Source organism: Dichomitus squalens (genome assembly GCF_000275845.1).
Source record: "Dichomitus squalens LYAD-421 SS1 unplaced genomic scaffold DICSQscaffold_3, whole genome shotgun sequence".
Lineage (NCBI taxonomy): Eukaryota > Fungi > Basidiomycota > Agaricomycetes > Polyporales > Polyporaceae > Dichomitus > Dichomitus squalens.
The window spans coordinates 1294877-1312584 of record NW_006766885.1 but is presented as its reverse complement, the minus strand read 5'-3'; the positions used below and the strand labels follow the sequence as shown (position 1 = coordinate 1312584).

The window sequence follows — 17708 nt, the reverse complement described above, 5'->3', positions numbered from 1 at the left end:
CCGTCTTTCCAAGCGACTACTGTCTTCAGTGATAGCTTGGCACGAGATCCCACGAATCGACCATAGGGCGTGCTTTGTTGTGACCGATGAGCACCAAATGAATCAGGTGTAAGCAGAAGTCTATGTTGTTGACACCAGTCAGAATCCTACGAAATACATGCGTCATGACATAGCCACACGGCAGGTCTTACTAAGACATTATACAGCGGCACGAGTCGATCATTAGTCAAGTTACAATACAACAGATATCCACCAGGTTCAGCCGCACAGAGTGGGGAGGGTACACATACAGGGAACGACGCGGCCATTAGTGCTTGATCGATAAAAACAGTGCGACAAGAATATAAAGCAGACATAGAAGAAGTTCAATGACAGCAAGAGCAAGCGAGCAGCGATTGACAATCAAATATGCGGTAAGCATCAAGCAAGTCCATGCCCTGATCAGAAGTCCTAGCAGTGCTTGTCTGAACGATGGACGTCACACATCCAACTGGGCATAAGACAACCAGTCGACTTGTCCGACAATCGTGCGTGCACACGGATAACAGCTTACGTTGCCACCTGGCATCACGACCACCTGCGTACACGAATGATAGATCGCTCAGATCCAACTCGGGCGTAACGTAAAGAAACACGTACCTCTGCCCTCCATTTGCCCATTCGTCCGGCGAGTGATGTGTCGATCCATATCGCCCTTCCGCACTGCCACCTGAAGTCGGCGGAGGCCTGTTACGGTACGCCTCCTCTAGGAGCCGCAGACGAAGGCGCTCGTGATCGCTGAGGGTCTCCCCTTCGCCGTCACAATAGGACCCAAAAAGCTCAGCGGGCGGAGGGCGCGTTGGACTCGAGCCAGGGGCATATGTCTGTGGGGGACGCTGTAGAGATCCTTCGTGATAGCCACGAGGAAAGGTTGTCCGGATGGGATGCGGCTGGGGAGGCGCGGTCCGGAGCGGATGGTAGGCTGCATTCTGATGACCGGAAGTTACTATGGATGGCAAGGAGTGGCGGTGAGAGGTGGTGGGTTGGCTAGGTCGAGGAGGTATGTAGATGGACGTCGGACGCGATGGCTTGTGCGACAGGGGAGCTGGAGGCGGAGGACCATAATGCTGGGGTGCAGGGTGCGATGAGAAGAAATCAAAATTAGGGAGAGGCGGCGGAGAAGCAGGCGCTCCATCCATGTTCCAAAGCTGGTGAACGCTGCCCCCGAAATGGAATGACGTTGGTCCTTGCGATGAGGCAAACTCTGCCATGGGTGGGCGAGCCAGGCTAGGTCGTGGTGCAGGAATATAGTTCCGCAGATATCCTTGCGAGTCATACTGATCAGGCGGGGTGAGCGGAGATACTTGTGAGTGTCCATAGCGCTGAGATGAGACGACAGAAGAGCCCGGGGCCGGACGTGAGGCTGACTCATAGGATGGTGGAGCGGCAACATGTCCATCAGGAAAGTAAGAGCTATGGGACGTCTCTTCCGTAGGACTTGCCGGTAGAGCATCCTTGATCTCATCGCTATGTGAAAGCGTAGAAGCGCGTTCAGCATGCAAGTCCTCATGATTAGAGCCCATCGCGTTCTTCAAATAACCACTCACAGCATCTCGCGCGCAAGCTCCCACTTGGCACTGACCTCCTCCAATTTTGCCATCAAGTCCCCAATCTCGCCCATGACAGATGAAATGCCCTGCGACATCTGGGCGCGTCCCTCGGGCGATACGGCTCCCCGCGACATGCCGTACTGCCTGATAAGGTCCCAGAGATGGACGAGTAGGACGCCCGCACAGACGAATGAGACATGGATCACATTCGTGATGTTCAGCATGCCTCGACGAGTCTGCACGTCCAATATATATGCGCCCGCTCTTGCAGCATTCAAACAAATTGACAGTGCCTTGTGAGAGAACGTCGAACGCTCGGCCGAGTACAGACGACTCAAGGAGCGTCCACGCGGAATGCGGATGAAGGGCCGGTAGATGAGAATCTGGACGAGATGATAGGTCGTGTATAGCGTCGCAGCCTGGCTCGCAAAAGCGCGGTCTTCCATGTCAGGTCTCCATTTCACTGATAGATAGACAGCAGCAATCAGCAATCAGCAACGGTTGGATTGAGCTTACGAGGACAGCGTGCCGCTTACGGTGCGGTGGGAGCTCTTCCAGCCATTTCAATAAGGCGTCGTTGAGCTTCTGGACACTTTGTTCTTTCCAGTCTGTTCCGGTCAAACCTAATGCCGCTTTAGCCTTGCCTGGGGTGTACTAGCGGTGTAATGAGTACGCTATCCGGAGAAACGTCGGATGACTTCCGATATTAGCACATACCAGTGTCTTGAGCGCGTATGCAACGACATGACTGAGCTTGATCCACTGGACAAACCCGGACACGAGCGAAGGCTTTCCCTCGGGCTGCCGAAACGCGAGCTCCGGATCTTCGTTCTCCCAGTACTCGTCGTCGACCTCCAAGGGCAGGTCGAGGTCGAGGCTACGCAGAGCGCACAAAGGATGACAGACGCGAGGGAAGCGGGAAACGTCAGATGACCGCGCATACACCCACACCAGCCGCCCGATCGAACACAAATTACGGGACACTCACTCTTCCTCGCGCGAACAGCACGGTCTGCCGATCAACATGCTGCCGATGCGGTCGAACGCGACGAGGTGCCAGTACGCTCGCTTCCAGAGCTCCTCCTCGACGGTCGGCCGCCTGCCGTAGATCTTGCGCCGGTGCGCGCCGACGTCCTGCGCCTTGAGGACGCCCACGCTAAGGTAGAACCACGAGCCGTGCTGGGCGACCGTGCCGCGCCAATACAGGCCTATGAGCTGCATGGGCGCCGTGCGGCCAGGTCGTGCATTCATCGGCCAAAATGAGCGCGGAAGTGAGGGAGGACGATGCGGAATAACGGAGAAAGACGGTGCGGGGCGCGTCAGAATTGTCAGAATTTGAAAGATGACGTACACAGAAACGGGGCCCGCGCGACTTACAGAGAAACTCTGGACCTCGAACAGCTCGGGGGGGAGCAGTATGCTCCGCCGTGTTTCGTGTATTTCTGTATCGGATGGGCGTGCGCGCGACGCAGCGGTCAGAATGGCGTCAGACCAAAACAGAGCGAGCGCAGGACTCACTCATGCCGGTCGCGATATACCTCCACCCGGCGAGGACCCAAATGTCTTCGTCACCGCCCTCAGAAGCTTTGTCTGCGATCTCGTCGGGGAGCACACGTGGATCCGAGCTCCACCGGCTTGCGACACCAAATATCGCCAGGCAGACGCACGCAAACCACGCATTTTCTGTGTATAGCTTCTCCCGCCACTGCCGCTCAAACGTGGGCCGATGCAGAAGCTTACGTTCGGAGACGCAGGAAGACGATGAGCGCGCGACGAAATGACATGAAGTGAATAGGAGAAGCACAAGCCTGTGATGGAACTTACGGGGAACGTGTTGTTGTTGTAGTTGAAATAATCGCTGATGAGCTGCTCCGCGAGGTCTGGGGCAGGGAAGGCGGGCAGGAGCCAATCAGGCAGCCGCTTCGGGTCGTCCGCGTGTTCGAACGTCTTCTCCCACTGCGATCGCACTCGGTCACGCCAGCTCTCCTCGCGTACGCATCCACGCGAAAGCACGCACCGGCGGTAGCGTCCAGAACGTGGGGCGTTTGCAGCCCGCTTCGGCCGCCATCTGCACGTCGGCGGGCGAATTGGACTGACGGTCGTCGCTCGAGGTCTCGACCATGTGGCGCTGCTTGAACTCCCTCGTGGCCGAGATGAGCTTGAAGGAGCTGCTCTTCCCGTGGAAGCGCAGCTGGTTGTCGTGCAGATACCGCTCGGGCGAGCCCTCGGCCGGCTCCAGCCCGCGCAGCGTCAGCCGCTTCATGCCCCGCGCGACGCTCAGCTCCCCAAGGTCGTCGGTCTCGGACGAGTCCGACAAGGAGGAGCCCGATGCGTCCGCATCTGAATCCGAACGGGACTCGTGTCCACTTGGCTGGCGACGCTGGCCGCCTCTAGAGGCTTGCTTGCCGGACGCGGTGCGCGACTTTGTCTGACCACCGTCCTTTGCTCCAGATGGGACGGGACACGGGCGGTTGGGCGGAGGCGCCGCGAGCGACGCAAAAGACTGTTTCCTGCTGACCGACGGCGAGCGGTCCATGGCCTTGGGCGAGGCTGAACGCGCATTATCTGAGGACGGCGCGGGCGGGCTGTTCTTCCACGAGTCTCGTACGACAGGAGGGCCGAGCTCTGTTGAGAAGTCAAGCTCGGGACGGAGCTGCAAATGGACGTGAGCTATGCGCGACACACTACGGAGGGGAGAGGCACGACCAGACGGCTAAGAGGACACTAACACGCTTGAGGAGAGCCTCCATCTTCTCCACGCGATCCTCGAGGCCTACGATGTAACTGGGGGGCAATGAGCGCAAGAGCACAGCTCAGAGGAGAAGACGCAACACTCACGCCTTGGGTGGACCGCGAGGCTTGGATCCTTCGCTGCGAAAAGTGAACGCAATGCATGAGGGCGGGCTGAGGTCAAGACATGGACAGGAGATGCGTACAGGTAGGTACATGTCCTGGAGTTAGCGATGCAGTTGCTGCAGACGTTGTCCGGCATCTTAGGGCCGTCGCATCTGGCCTTTCTCTTCCGACAAAAGTCACAAGCACGTTCTACTTTTCGCTTCTTGGAGCCATTTCCGTCCGCAGAGGCGTCGATGGCATAGTAGGCCGCCGAGAACTGCAAGGCGGCCGTGGAAGCATTTTGCGGATCAGGGGCAAACTCTTCGCCGAGGTCGATCACCGCAGTAGGCTGTCCGGGCGTCCAGCCGGAGAAGCCGGGTGGCTGCATGCGAGCGGGGCGCGAGGGGTCAGAGGCGGAGGCGGGGAGGCAGGAGGCGGGGGCCGGACGGCGGGCTGGGACGAGCCATTGGTGTTCTTATTCACGCCGTCGCAGGCGATCTTCGAGAGCGCTGACTGGGCAGGAGGCGCAATCACTCTGCCATTCCCCGCCTGTGACTTTCTCGTAATAAAGGGCATAATACACCGCCCTCCTATGTAGCCACTTTCTCACCTGGCACCACCTCGGAAGAACACCTCGCAGTCGGTATTCCAGGCGGAATTCCCGACATTTCCACTTTCTCGCCCACGTTGTGCGCATCCGCCGGCATCCTCTCTCGATCGCGATACCTGCGATAATAGCCTTCCCTTGCTTCGCGCTCGTTGCCTACTCGACGACATCTGCGTGAGTCTCGACAATCGGTGGTTTCAGGCCGGTTGCATCACTGTACTGCTGCAGCAGCTCATGTCTCTTGCCTCGGAAGCCCATCGATAGTCGACGACCGCCTGACCGCTGGGCGATAGATGCCTCGTCGACTTCCTCCTGGATCCAGGATGCTTTTCCCACGTTGCGTCCGTCCCAATCCGACACAGTTGGGCACCTCTCATCACTGTCAGAGCCACCAACTGTATTGTCTGGCCTCGTGTCCTCGTCTCGACGCTCGATGCGGAAATGTTCGGTTTCGCTTTGGTCTCGCTTTCCCACTGCCAACCTGACGTTAGCTCAGAAGCGTCCCTTCCGCCAGGAGGTGGTGCGCGTATAGGCTAAACCAATCGTGCGCCTGAGGCGCTCTGAGACGGGAGCAACCCGGACTGCAGGCCCGGACGTAACGCGCTCTCGTCCGCCGCACTGTGGCCGAAAGTCGCTGGCCCATTTCCAGTTTTATATCGGTTGCGAAAGGACTCTATTTGCGGCCAGCTGTGATTGCCGCTATACGCTATCGCAGATTGCACCCGAGTCCCCCGCGCATTAGAGTTGTTCTGAACGCAATATTTCACGGTACTTATTGGATCTGGTCTATCTCAGCATTGCGTGGAGCGCTCCACACTTACCCTGTCCAGGCGCTCGCGCCTCCCAGCGTTCTGAAACCAACAGTTATTGGTGGAGCAATGACATTTGTCAGCGCTCCCAATGTAGATCTTATAACAGATACGATATACGCGCTCACCCTAAGGTCAGCCCCAGTGAGAACCCCGTCTGTTTCCCACTATTCTGGTCTTTTTCAGCCGATTTCTGTCTGGCGAAAAGACAGTAATACCTAGAAATCGATAGAAATCGGTATCATTCGATGGAAAACGGTGACAAAAGGCACAAAAAGCTATTTGCCGCCGATCAACTTTTCACGTCTATTTGTATCTTTTCCCCCCGATATTGGTATGTTTCACTCTATTCAACGTCTGACAAACAGATTGGGACAGATTACGACAGTACTGAAAAATTCGTATGCTTTATCCGGTTCTAGATCGCGCATGGACGAGGATATTTATAGGTGGCTACTCTACGGTACATTGGTCGGATTACATACTAGTACGCTACTCCCCGCACCCGTGCGACGACATTCAGTGACCTATCACTAAGTACTGCTGCATTGCCTCACGCGCTCTTTGCTCCCTGTGCAATAACCTCGTGTGCGACTTACCTGTATGCTGTACGACAGCGACTAGCCCACTCACCTGTGTGTGACATGTACAGACTGAGACAGCGATGCCCTACCTGTTAGCCTCACTGTGAGTGAGTGTACCCAAGGACAGGAAGGGATGGTGAGAGGAGGGAAGAAAGGGCGCAGAGACGGGAGGCCGGCCATCGCCCACCTTCATAAGACTGTCGCGGACACCGATGGCGTCATGGACAAAGGAGCCAGGGACGAGATCGAAGACGACGTAAGAATGGATATGGTCGGAAAACCGTCGGTTGGCACACAGGCAGTATATATAGTGGACATGGATGCAACAGTAGTATATACGTCGAAGACCCGTTTGATACTTTCGATCGACGTCAAATGGTCCATTGTATATATAAAACGAGCCAATCGATATATGAATCGAGCCGCTTTAGACGCCGAGCTGTCATCCAAATCGCTCAGAAAAGACGGCATTAGATGGCAATAGGCAGCAATCGTTGGCAATAGACGGGGTTTTCACTGGGGGTCAGCATCGTAACTCGCTTGCACGGTTCTTTCAGGGGGCCTGGAGGCACACCTCTACCTGATAGTGCAACGGGAGTGGCCTCAGAGAGGTATTTCCGTCAACTCTATTATTAGCAGTCTGTAAACGCGCGCCCACAATTCCGATATAGCTTAGCGCGCAGTGCAAGCTATTAGTAGGGTAGGCGTACACGACGAAAGCGTAGTTGCGAATCACATCTCTCGAGGACACTCTGCGTCCATGAGCAAGCGAAAGTGCGTAAGTCCACAGCAATATCCGCCCTGCTTAACTGTGCTGAACATAGTGGTCCCGAACGGAACCCGGCTTTCCGGCGTACAGTGCTTTGCAAAAAAGATCAGAGTCTAAATTTCGGCGTTTGGCGGGCAATTCACGTGTCCATTTTGGCGCCTAGGCGGAACCGACGTCTGCTTTCTCATCAACTATTCACGGATACTCGGTTTTCTGCTGTCGTCGGTGAGGACACACATTCCAATCATCTTGCGGGCGTGAGTAGTTGAAGCGTGCCACCTGGACTGTGTACAAATTCGGGCCGTCTGTAGCTCGCTCCTCGAACATTGTACGTCCTGATGCTCTCATTTTCCTGTCGGCGCGGTACCTTTTGACATCTTGACGCTACAACAGAAGTTCATCATCTGCGAGAAGCCACCTTGTGCGTGTCCGACGACATTCGGGTTGTCTGTGCATGCACTAACCGGAGCTTCTCAGCAGCTCCCTTCAGAGAGCATCCCACACTACCATGTATCGCACGGCGATCGCATCATCTCTGCGTGCCCGCCGCTCTCGTACCGCACACGCAGTCGGGAACGCATGCATAGCCAGGGCAATGTCCTCAGGCGGCTCGCTCGTCCGACCGGCCCCCCCGCCCCTGCCCAGAGAGCAGCAGCGGGAGTTCGAAGAGCTAGTGCGGGCCGCACAGGCCCCCCTGTCCGTGAAGGGCAGCGCCGCGCAGGAGGAGGCGGATATGGCCCTGCATCCGGACGCACGCGCGCCGCTCCAGGCGGAGTTCGAGGGCGACATGAACCCGATTACGGGAGAGCAGGGCGGGCCCAAGCGCGAGCCTGTGGGGCGGTGGGCGGAGGACGGGGGGGACTGGAGCTTCAAGGGCAGAGTATCTGATTTCTGACGATGAGGACCGCACGCTTATGCCGGAGTTGCTGTAGCGTATCACGGAGGCTGTCTTCCCGCTTCTTCTGGTCAATGCGGACTTATGTGGGCTGGGCCTTGCTCCTCACTAATTGAATCCCATTTGCCTGGTCCCACCTCTGAACCCATCGGAAGGAGTATATGATGGGGGTGGAAAGCAAGTGAGTGCTGCTGCTTGGGACCTCACCATGTTCGTCCAAGTTTCCTCAGCCCGCGGCGTTGTTGTTTCGGTGAGGCGACGGATTAGAACGATTCAGGTAAGATGTGCACACGACCCCGTGAGACGCCCCAGCCTGCGTAAGCAGATTTGGCGCATCGTGGCCTCCACGAAGTAGTCCGCCACCTTTTTTGTCCTCTTCAGAAGAAGAAACTGTCAATCCTGCTCTCGTTTCGAGTGATCGTGCGTACCGAAGATCCGCGCTCGCAGCGCATATCATTGCAGCAACACATAAGAAGACACAACTGCTGACAAAATTCCCCAGGTAGCTTCGAGTCCATTCTCCGGCAATTTGGCCCACTGACGTCGGTTCCAAGCCTGAGACAACTGTCCGTCCATCATCCTCCCATATCCAGCATCCATCGGTACCATTCCCGCGTCATGTCTAACGTACACGAAGAGGCGCGCTGGAACCGCGTGAGTGCTGCTACATCAGGCTTCTTGACATTCCCGAAATCCGGGAGTGCTGCTCTGAAGTTGCCAAACAGGCAACTCGAGCAGCCAAGGTCGGCTTTCACGGATATGCTCTGACAGGATGCGTATACGTACTCCACAGCTCTCGGAAGTTATGTCGTACTATCACAACCACTTCAAGCACGAATGTGCGTATGCTCCCGGTTACCCGCAACCCAGTACCCGTGACATATCTGATCTGATCGGTCTGTGCAAACAGTCAACTCTTTATATGATGTGAGTGTCCCGGTGCTGGTCTGTCGGCTTGTTCATCGCTCACTGAATGTACCCGTTTTGATCTTCTTCTTGAACGGTCCGCGTGCGTATGTACCGGGACGCACGATGACCAGCTCGCAGACGGCTCGTACACAAAGAGGGACATGTCGCTCCCGATGTACCTCAGGGTAGCAATACAGCTGTGCCAAGGTCCGTGGTGGTATGTGGCAAAGGAACCTGCTGCTGGCGGGTGCCTGTGCTGCGGAGATACTAACCTGCAGTGACTGTTCGTCACCGATATACCTTAGGATTGACGGTACACCATACTATCGAAGAGCGCCGCTTCTTCCCCATCCTTGCCAAGCGCATGGAGGCGTTCCGAGACGACGAGGTCCACCTGAAGTCGCACCAAGCGATCCACCACGGTACGGGTCTTTGCGGGACGTCTGTTGATGCACGATCTTGATCCTCGTGAGCAGGCGTGGAGGCGCTCCGGAAGCTTGTTAGGAAGTGGCAAGACGAGCCATCTACATACGATCCGAAGGCGATGCGAGATTGCCTCGACAGCTGGCGGGAAGTGCTGTTCAACCACCTGGACCAAGAGGTGGGTGCGATATGTCGAAATTTTGAAAGTTGTGTGATCACGGAACGATGTCTGTTGACATACTGTATTGGGATTCTCTGACATACGACTATTGGCGGGTACACCACGACAATTTTGACGACCCGACGTTCGACCTCGGAGCGACATAGGTGAAGGACCTATCCGGAGAGAATATGAAGAAGTACTGGACGTTGGAAGAATTGGAGCAGTTACAGGTGTAGGCTAAGTGCCAGCTTGGTGCGCACGTGGGGCGAGCACCAGTGCAAGTCTCCCATTCAAGTTCCGATAATGTAACAGTAAATCGCTATCGTCTTCAGGGCCTGCTCACGTCCAACTCGGGTTTCGATCCCCGGAGTCACTTGTGAGCTATTCCCTTGCTTATACGACTACTGGCTCCCCGGATTCAGACGACTACCTCTATGAGGTGAGCTTGCGCTCTAGCTACCCAAAGACGTTCTGCCGTCTTCGAGATGATCTGGCGGTCGTATGATCCGATTAGCATCAGCCGTTGAGACGTCGACAATCTTGACACGGGATGTCAATGGTCGTGCCTCAGTATAGACAGAGGCCGGACTACCCGGATTCTAGTGGTAAGAAGCTCCGTCACGCTATGGGGGTCGTGGCCTTGAAGTTCTATCCCGTTAGAATGCTTGAGGAAAAGCTGTTTCGAATCCCCTCAATATGCACTGCTTCCACTTGTTGGTCACACAGCAGTTTGAATGTTGAACAGACTACCGGATGACATAGTGGCAATTAGGCGGAAGGTCGCCATAGCCGCAGCCAGCCACACTAGTATTCCTAGGAGACAGCTGATAACTCGGAGCTTAGAGGACGGTCGCCGTCATATGGCCCTTATCTTGCACGCCTCTCTTTTTTGTATGCCGCGACAATCCGAATGGTGGTCATTGTGGGCATCCGCCTCGATTTTTGTGGTCGAAGAGATTGCCATACTTGAGCGAGACGGCCGGGGTGCACATACGTCGGGGCCGAGTAGTCCGGATGGGGTAACGCGCAACCGTTTGAGGAAGCGCCCATTTACTACGATCGGAGCGGGAGGAGCGGCCCCTTGCCCCGGCTGCAGACTCCCCATTGCCGCACCGGCAACGCCTGTCTGGACGAACCGTCATCCTTTCTTCCCTAGCTCGCCTTTGTACTCCGGGAAAACGACGCCATGAGCTGGACGGGGTGAGTACGCCAGGTTTTCGATGCGCAGGGGGGAGGCGAGGCTGACGATCAACCGAAACACAGTTTCAAGAAGGGCATCTCGCGCGCGGGCACTTCGGTAACTCCGTCCTCTAAGCGTTCTCCATGCGGACGGGGCCTGACATCTAGTATGTGGTTGCATCTATCAGCTCCTGCAGAAGACCGGCCAGATAGAACGTACGGTCGATCGCGAGTTCGCGGATGAGGAGGCCAAGTACAAGACGTACGTCTGCCCTTTCCAGGGCAGTGCAGCACTTCTTCGATATGACCTGACCGTGTTGTTGTCTGGAACAGATTTGAGAAGGAGTGTCAGACGTTGCAGAAGGCGGCCAAAGGCTACGCGGACGCGATGAAAGGTGCGCCCGACTTGCGATGATATCGTACCCGAGCGTCCCGCCTGACATTCCCGTAGCTATGACCGCAACGCAAGGCCGCCTAGCAGATACCATCGACGTCTTCTACAGCGCCGCAGACAAGGCCTCGGAAGGAGCGATGGCCGCACACGCCTACAAGCGTGCGGTAGATGACTTGGATACTGGGATCGGTCGCGAGCTCGTACGTCTCCTCCTTCTCATGATTCCGCTGTGGACGAGCGTACGAAGGGGCTATGCAACAGGAGGCACCGTATCGCACAACTGTCATGGAACCCCTAGGCAAGATGAACGCAATCTTCCCCATCGTGAACGAGCACATCAACAAGCGGGCACACAAGGTCTGCAGTCTCGTTCATCTGTCCAACCCGATACACATACATATCCCGCGTCTCATCTCTTGATAGCTTCTGGACTACGATTCTGCGAGAAACAAGATGAACAAACTCATCGCGAAGCCGAGCGATGACCCAGCAAAGCTTCCACGAGTGCGCCCAGCTCCCCTTGGTGCCCTATGATGAGCGTCCCTGACCAGGCGTGCTATTTGTCCATCTGCATCTAGGCACAACAAGAACACGATGACGCGAAGGAGGTTTTCGACGTGCTCAACGAGCAGCTCATCACGGAGCTCCCGCAGCTTCTGGATCTCCGAATCCCCTACTTCGACCCCAGCTTCGAGGCTATGATCAGGATGCAGTGCAAGTTCGCCGAGGAGGGCTACGAGAAACTGGGTGGCGTGCAAAGGTCTGTCGTTGCCGCGCCTGTGTATGGCGCAGTAGGTTGTACCGGTGTTAACATGATTAGCAGATATTTCACGGACAGCGTGCGAGACGATTACGCAGCGGGGCAGCTGGACGCGCAGGTACGTGCCCCTCATCTGTCCGCCCGCGATTGGGATCTTGACTAACAGCGATCTCGTCAGGTCGAGAACGTCCTGCAAGAGATGCGCGAGCTCACCATCTGCGGCGCCAGCTGAGCGCATTGTGTGGAGAATGTAGCATACATCGTGTACCACAATGTCTTACTAGGCCATCTCACCTTCCCTTTGTCCGGCTGTCACTGCTTCGCCTCCGCCGTCAATTCTTAGACGTCGATTGCATCATCATCGGAACCTCGTCATTCATGTGCTTTTGGATGCCGCTTTGACTGCTCATTACGAACGCTAAGACAAGACAACGAGATGATTGTACAACAGACCTGACGATAACATAGCCGACCCGAACCCGAAAAAACAAAATATTTGAGTGCAGTCTCAATCACAGCGCAGACCATCATGGCTCTCAACAGACCGGCCATGGGGCCTTTCGAGAACGACAGACGCGAAGCGCAGCGGAGGCGCTCTCCACGAACAATGAAAATATGAAATTACCTTGTGTCGTCCATGCGTATCCTGTCCGCAAGCGTGCGGCCCTGCGCAGGCTCGAGACGCTGCCCCAGTGGTCTGGCCCTCTGCTGTCCCCCTCGCCCTCGTCCTCGACCAGCGCCCCTGCCCCTCGCCTCGCCTCTGAGAGCAGTGTCCTGCTGGTGCGGAGGCACTGTAGCGTCCGTTAAGCGGTTCAATAGCGGAAGGGCGACGTGCGTCGGGGGCGGGGGAAGCCTTGCTGGCGGGGACGCGCGTCGCTGAGCCTGTCTGCGAGGAGGGGACGCCCCTGCATTGGGGTTCGTGGGCCTGGGCCCGGACGCAAAGTTGCTCGGACCAGGAGCGGACTCGGTGGGCGAGAGCGCATTGTTGTGGCCATGAATTCGTTGCTGAAGGGATGGCCCCGTCTGAGAGAAGGATCGAGACTCAGTGTTGGGCTGACGTGCAGTGGTGGCCTCGCCCACTGGTGCGTACCCGTTCACAGGAATGTTGGTGGAGGTTGGCGATGTCCTTCGTGGAGGTGACCGGCGATCGTCCCGAGGCTGAGGCACATAGCTATCGTAACCGCGGAGAGGCGCTTGAGGTGGCTCTATGCGATCGCGCAGATCTTGGGATCGCGACTGTTGGTCTGCAGGATGACTTCTGGACGGAAAGGGCTGCTCCTGCGTGCCAGGGCGAGAAGAGAAATGCGGAGTCTGTTGACTCAGAGGGGTGGGATGTGCCTTTTGTCCGTGCTGAAGCGGTGTGGATGGAGGTGGCGTGAGCCTTCGACGGACGTTCGGTTGTTGTATGTACGACTCTTCGTCTCGGGTTCGCTTATGACGGACATGGTCTTCGCTTGACCAGACGACTCCATGATTGTCCTGCAATTGACGCGCGCTGTGAGAAGCACGAGGCACAGGCGAACGCAAAGGTGGGCTGGGAACGGGAGATTGCACACGTTGAACGGGAACGGAGTCGGGTCGATAGTCAGTTGTTGGGATTGGCTGAGGTATGCGAGGCTGCGGATCGGAAACTGGAGCTTGCTGGATGCGATCGACACGAAACCCTTCGCCTTGTGCGGAAGGCGCAAGCTCTCGAGGCGGGGTGACTGGTCCTCGGCGTTGCCCGACGATTGGCTCTTGAGCAGGCTGGACCGTAATCTGCTGCTGAGCAGGCTCGGGCTTTATGGAAGACTGCGGCAAAGACGTTGGCACGAGAGGAACTGTGGCAGGTTCGCGCAAGGATTGAGTCGGCCCGCGAGACGACGTTCTCGAAGGATAGGCCAGCTCTGGGGATACGGCAGGAGACTCTGCTTCGGCCTTCGCTGATTTGGGTGATACCGAGGCGGATAACGTAATTGGGACTGTAGTGAGCTGAGAGCGAGATAAGTGCTGGAGCAGAGGAACGTAGTCGAGGGATTGTTCTCGTCGATATGCTGGAGCTACAACACGGGACTGTGATGCAGATGGAAGAGTGTCGGGCACTTCGTCGACAGGCTCGGTCTTGGGCTTGACCTCCTCTTCATCTGCTGCTTGGACAGCGAGCAACGGCCCACTCTGGTCGAGAGTACGGAGGAGAGGCGATTCCTCGGCAAGATGCAGTAGCTTGCCCCGAGACCTCTTCGATACCGCACCATCGCCGCTGGTAGTCGATCGTACGCTGGAATCTGGGCGGGGGTACGGGGGACGAGTCTCCGGAGAGGTGGAGGTCGGCGATATCGACGAACGGGTGGGCAAGGAGGCTGCTGTCGTATTCTCAGGGTGAACAACGCCATAATGGTGAGAAGCAGAAGCGTGGTATGCTCCGTTGTCGGGTGCTCAATGTTCGCTATCTCAGGTCCGACAATGGCACCCGAGGAGGATGGAGCTTCGCCAGATCCGTGGTCTCCTGGTCGCATCTCCGCATCGTCCGCTTGCATCCGCTGGGCGAATTCGGTCTGGATTTGTGCCTCCAATTTGCGCCTATCTTCGACTAGGTCGGCGGCTCGGCGCTGCTGGTCTTCCTCTGCGGCGCGTGCCTGCTCTTCTAGTTGCTCCTGGAGCTTCTTCCTCTCAACAGCGGCTTCCTGCTTCTGCGCAGCCAGCTGCTTGTGAAGCCTGTCTACTTGTTCCTGGAGCTTCTTCTTGACTACTGCGCCGCGCGTTCCGGCCTCGATCAGCTGCAGATGCTCGCGCTCCAGGGCCTCCATACGAGCGGAGGCCTCGGCAGCCTTCGCGTCGCGCTCGCTTTCGCGAACCCGAGTCTCTTCGATGGCGCTGTTCATCGTCTTCAAAGCCTCGCCGATTCGAGCTTCTAATGCGCGTTTCATCTCATCGGCCTGCTGGTGCGCGAGCACCACTTCTCCTTGAAGTTCGGCTTTCTCGCCTTCGAGACGGGTGATGGTGTCAAGAGCGTTTTGGAGCTGTTCTTGTAGTCGTGTAACCTCCGACTCGAGTCCGATGGCGCGCTGCTCAGCGCGAGCGATGCGCCGCTGGGCTTGCGCTAGGAAGGGGCCGCGACTGACGGGGAGATTATCGACGAGGGCGCACATGCGCGCGAATTTGTCGTGTTGCTTGGCCGCGAGTCGAAGCATCTCGACTTGGGTAGCGCCACATTCGTCTGCCTCCGCCTTCAGACGCTCGTACGCTAGCTGGAAGCTGTCAAGTATGTCCTCCTCGTCCTGGGGTATGGCGGTCTCCACGGACGCTGCTGGCATGGTGCCACTTATTTGTTGAGAACGCGAGAGGATGGTAGTGGGTAGCAAGGTGCGAGTCGAGGTCGAGGTTGCAGACAAAGTAGGTGGAAGCGCAAATGGCCCGGCGGAGGCGAGCGCAGGGCCAGAGGGAGAGGCGTGAGATGATTTGAAGATCGATGGATGAGCCTCCGAAGCTTTGCGTCGCTCCTGCGCGCCGCTCGCTTCGTTGTCATTCAAGGGGGAAGAGCGTGGAGGCGACCTCGACTGGGGCGCTGTAGTATCGCCGAGGGGGGCCGACAAATCAGTCCCGCTGGGCCTTGCTCCTGAAGGCTTGACCGATGAGACTTCCTGTTCGTCCACTGCAAGCGCGAGATTGAGCCAGGTAGAGTGGGTTGGCGGAATCTGTGTCGCCGCTACCTTCGGGGAAGACAAAGGGGATGACGCTGGGGACAACGCGAAATCCTGGCCGTCGTCCGGCTTGGAGGATAGGCGGCCCAGCAGAGCTGGCTGCTTGCCTATGATGTGGAATTGGAAGTCGGAGAGTGCGTTCGTGGACGCCCCGCTCATGGTCAAGTCGGGGGTTTGGATGAGGGATGGTGTTATCGCACAAGGACAGGGGCCAGTGAGTATCTGAAGACAGCCAAAAGTGAGGTGCGCTAGCTTCGACGTATCGGGTTGGCGTCGCGGGCGATAGGAGTAGGAGAAGAGGGAAGAGTCGGACTGAAACGAGGGCTGCTGAGAGAACTGAGAAGAGTTCGTGGGATACTGGCGGGTTCTTGCAGGGTTGTCACCTGATGGCGTAACGCAAATGTACGAACACTTGCTGGCGTCGCAGCCTTTCTTCTGTCTTGTACTCGTGTACCAGGGCTGTTAGGAGGTGATGAGGAACAAGGAAGGCGGCCCAGCCTGAGGCCTGACTGTCATGGACTGGGCCCCCGGGTAGCTCCGAGTAGCTGAGACAGTACTACTTACGTTACTTGAATCCTCGACCTTCCTCGCCATGCATTGATTAGGGGACCGTCATGCCCTTCGCCCATGCAGAGAGATGCAAAGATCATGAGTATTGGACGACCATGTTGGGAACGTGATCGCCGCGAGGTTGATCACAGGGCTCGGCGTTCATATGGATGTGTTGATCACCTCACATGTACTTACCTTAAAGCCTCCACATCTTCGGTAGTCGGAAGCCTCTCTGATAGCCACAGCACGTACATGCAGGGTCCGGTACCAGCAAAGTAAATAGCGTCTCTAGGTCATCATTGTCCAATCAATCCACGAACTATACTACTACTACATATATACTCGGCGCCACGGCGGTTTGTCTGGCATAGATCAGGCAGAGGCTGTATGTCGTATACGGAGGGACACATCACATAGGCTTTGTGCGTAAGATTCGCATGGTACTCAATAGATATCCGTGTAGAGAAGCCAGAACTATGGGAGAAGCCGACAAACAGCATGCAAGGATGTGGCCCCTTATGCGAGTTCACAGCTATACGCAGGCAGATCAGGGAGATTCTTAATCGACCGCGATGTGGCGACTAGTATTAGGCGTTCGAAGTCCTGATCACAAGTGTAAATCTGCTTGCTGTGCGTGTATAGAGGGAGGAAATGAGACGCACTCGGGAACCCAGGACGCTGGCGACAGGGGCTGTTGGCTGAACCGAATTCCGATTCGAGCTTGAAGACTGCCTCTTGAAACGTGCTGCACGTATCCCAAGAACAGGTCTGCCAGAGACACTTTCCGACCATACCAGCCTACCGGGCGCTGATATTCAGTCCTCGCCTTGTCCTGGCACAATGTGGCAAGAGCGTAGGAACTTGAATGATCGCTCGATGAAGAGATTGAACTTACGAGGAACTTTCGCATCTCCTGGGCAATGATGCGCGCCATCTTGCCTCTGGTCGGTGGGACTCTATGGGCAGGAAGAACAGTCACCCGGCGATTGTACAAGGGGTACCCGGGAAACTGTCGGGATATGACACGACGATGAGCCGCGACGCCTATGGGAACTGTTCATACTCACGCAGAAGACCACAGCCAGCTTGGCCGGTAAGTTGATGCTGGCTTCCCACGCAAGTTGTTCGGCCCCAAGTAGCGTGTCATAAGTTCGTCGATGGCACTCTGCAGGTTCAAGCAGCCGAACTGCATGATCGGCAGCGCTTGCGGCTGATGCATTGAGAGACCACCTCGGTACAGAAACTGAGGCAGAGGCGTGCTCGTGAGTCTCGGCGCTCGTGAGCGAATGGACAAGAAACACATACCACGATATCGCCATGTAAGCGACTACTTTGGGGCACACTGGGCCATACAGCAAGATGTTGACGCACTGAAGGATGCGCCTGGCGATTGTTGATCAACGGCTCTGGATTTATGTTGAAGTATGGAAATACCTACCTCTTGTTGCTCGGCGATAATATGACTGCTCGGTACCCCATCCTCCTAGAAAGGATATCAAGGAGTTCAAGTCAATCTTCTCCGCGCAGGGGTCGATGTACGGAAGAGAAAGCGTACAACGC

General features: G+C 56.6%; 6 protein-coding genes across 6 annotated transcripts; 3 read left to right on the top strand and 3 right to left on the bottom strand.

Annotated features, from left to right (window-relative positions):
- Positions 1-112: 112 nt before the first annotated feature.
- Positions 113-1000, bottom strand: DICSQDRAFT_152613 (uncharacterized protein; the record flags this gene model as incomplete). Its single annotated transcript, XM_007361972.1, has 2 exons — positions 113-577; positions 640-1000. Coding segments are annotated over 2 exons (371 nt in total), but the record flags the coding sequence as incomplete, so codon positions are not given.
- Positions 1001-1582: 582 nt separating this feature from the next.
- Positions 1583-4812, bottom strand: DICSQDRAFT_51660 (uncharacterized protein; the record flags this gene model as incomplete). Its single annotated transcript, XM_007361971.1, has 11 exons — positions 1583-2052; positions 2126-2243; positions 2307-2466; positions 2578-2804; positions 2967-3031; positions 3108-3324; positions 3414-3545; positions 3607-4242; positions 4319-4373; positions 4428-4460; positions 4526-4812. 11 exons carry the CDS (start codon positions 4810-4812, stop codon positions 1583-1585), a joined length of 2400 nt encoding a protein of 799 aa, XP_007362033.1.
- A 2596-nt stretch (positions 4813-7408) lies between these two features.
- DICSQDRAFT_133007 (uncharacterized protein) lies at positions 7409-8221 on the top strand. Its single transcript, XM_007361970.1, has 3 exons — positions 7409-7521; positions 7587-7614; positions 7674-8221. The coding sequence occupies exon 3, from the start codon at positions 7789-7791 to the stop codon at positions 8086-8088; it is 300 nt and encodes a 99-aa protein (XP_007362032.1). The 5' UTR covers positions 7409-7521; positions 7587-7614; positions 7674-7788; the 3' UTR covers positions 8089-8221.
- Positions 8222-9128: 907 nt separating this feature from the next.
- On the top strand, positions 9129-9819 carry DICSQDRAFT_51525 (uncharacterized protein; the record flags this gene model as incomplete). The annotated part of the gene is made up of 4 exons (XM_007361969.1): positions 9129-9204; positions 9303-9419; positions 9471-9598; positions 9748-9819. Coding segments are annotated over 4 exons (393 nt in total), but the record flags the coding sequence as incomplete, so codon positions are not given.
- Positions 9820-10689: 870 nt separating this feature from the next.
- DICSQDRAFT_152610 (BAR-domain-containing protein) lies at positions 10690-12309 on the top strand. Its single transcript, XM_007361968.1, has 10 exons — positions 10690-10783; positions 10847-10880; positions 10951-11024; positions 11096-11157; positions 11214-11356; positions 11418-11513; positions 11580-11660; positions 11735-11916; positions 11980-12034; positions 12095-12309. The coding sequence occupies exons 1-10, from the start codon at positions 10770-10772 to the stop codon at positions 12146-12148; spliced, it is 795 nt and encodes a 264-aa protein (XP_007362030.1). The 5' UTR covers positions 10690-10769; the 3' UTR covers positions 12149-12309.
- A 228-nt stretch (positions 12310-12537) lies between these two features.
- On the bottom strand, positions 12538-16161 carry DICSQDRAFT_177984 (uncharacterized protein; the record flags this gene model as incomplete). Its single annotated transcript, XM_007361967.1, has 4 exons — positions 14148-16161; positions 13721-14070; positions 13473-13662; positions 12538-13395 (listed from the first exon to the last, which is right to left on the bottom strand). The coding sequence occupies exons 1-4, from the start codon at positions 15753-15755 to the stop codon at positions 12538-12540; spliced, it is 3006 nt and encodes a 1001-aa protein (XP_007362029.1). The 5' UTR covers positions 15756-16161.
- Positions 16162-17708: the final 1547 nt, after the last annotated feature.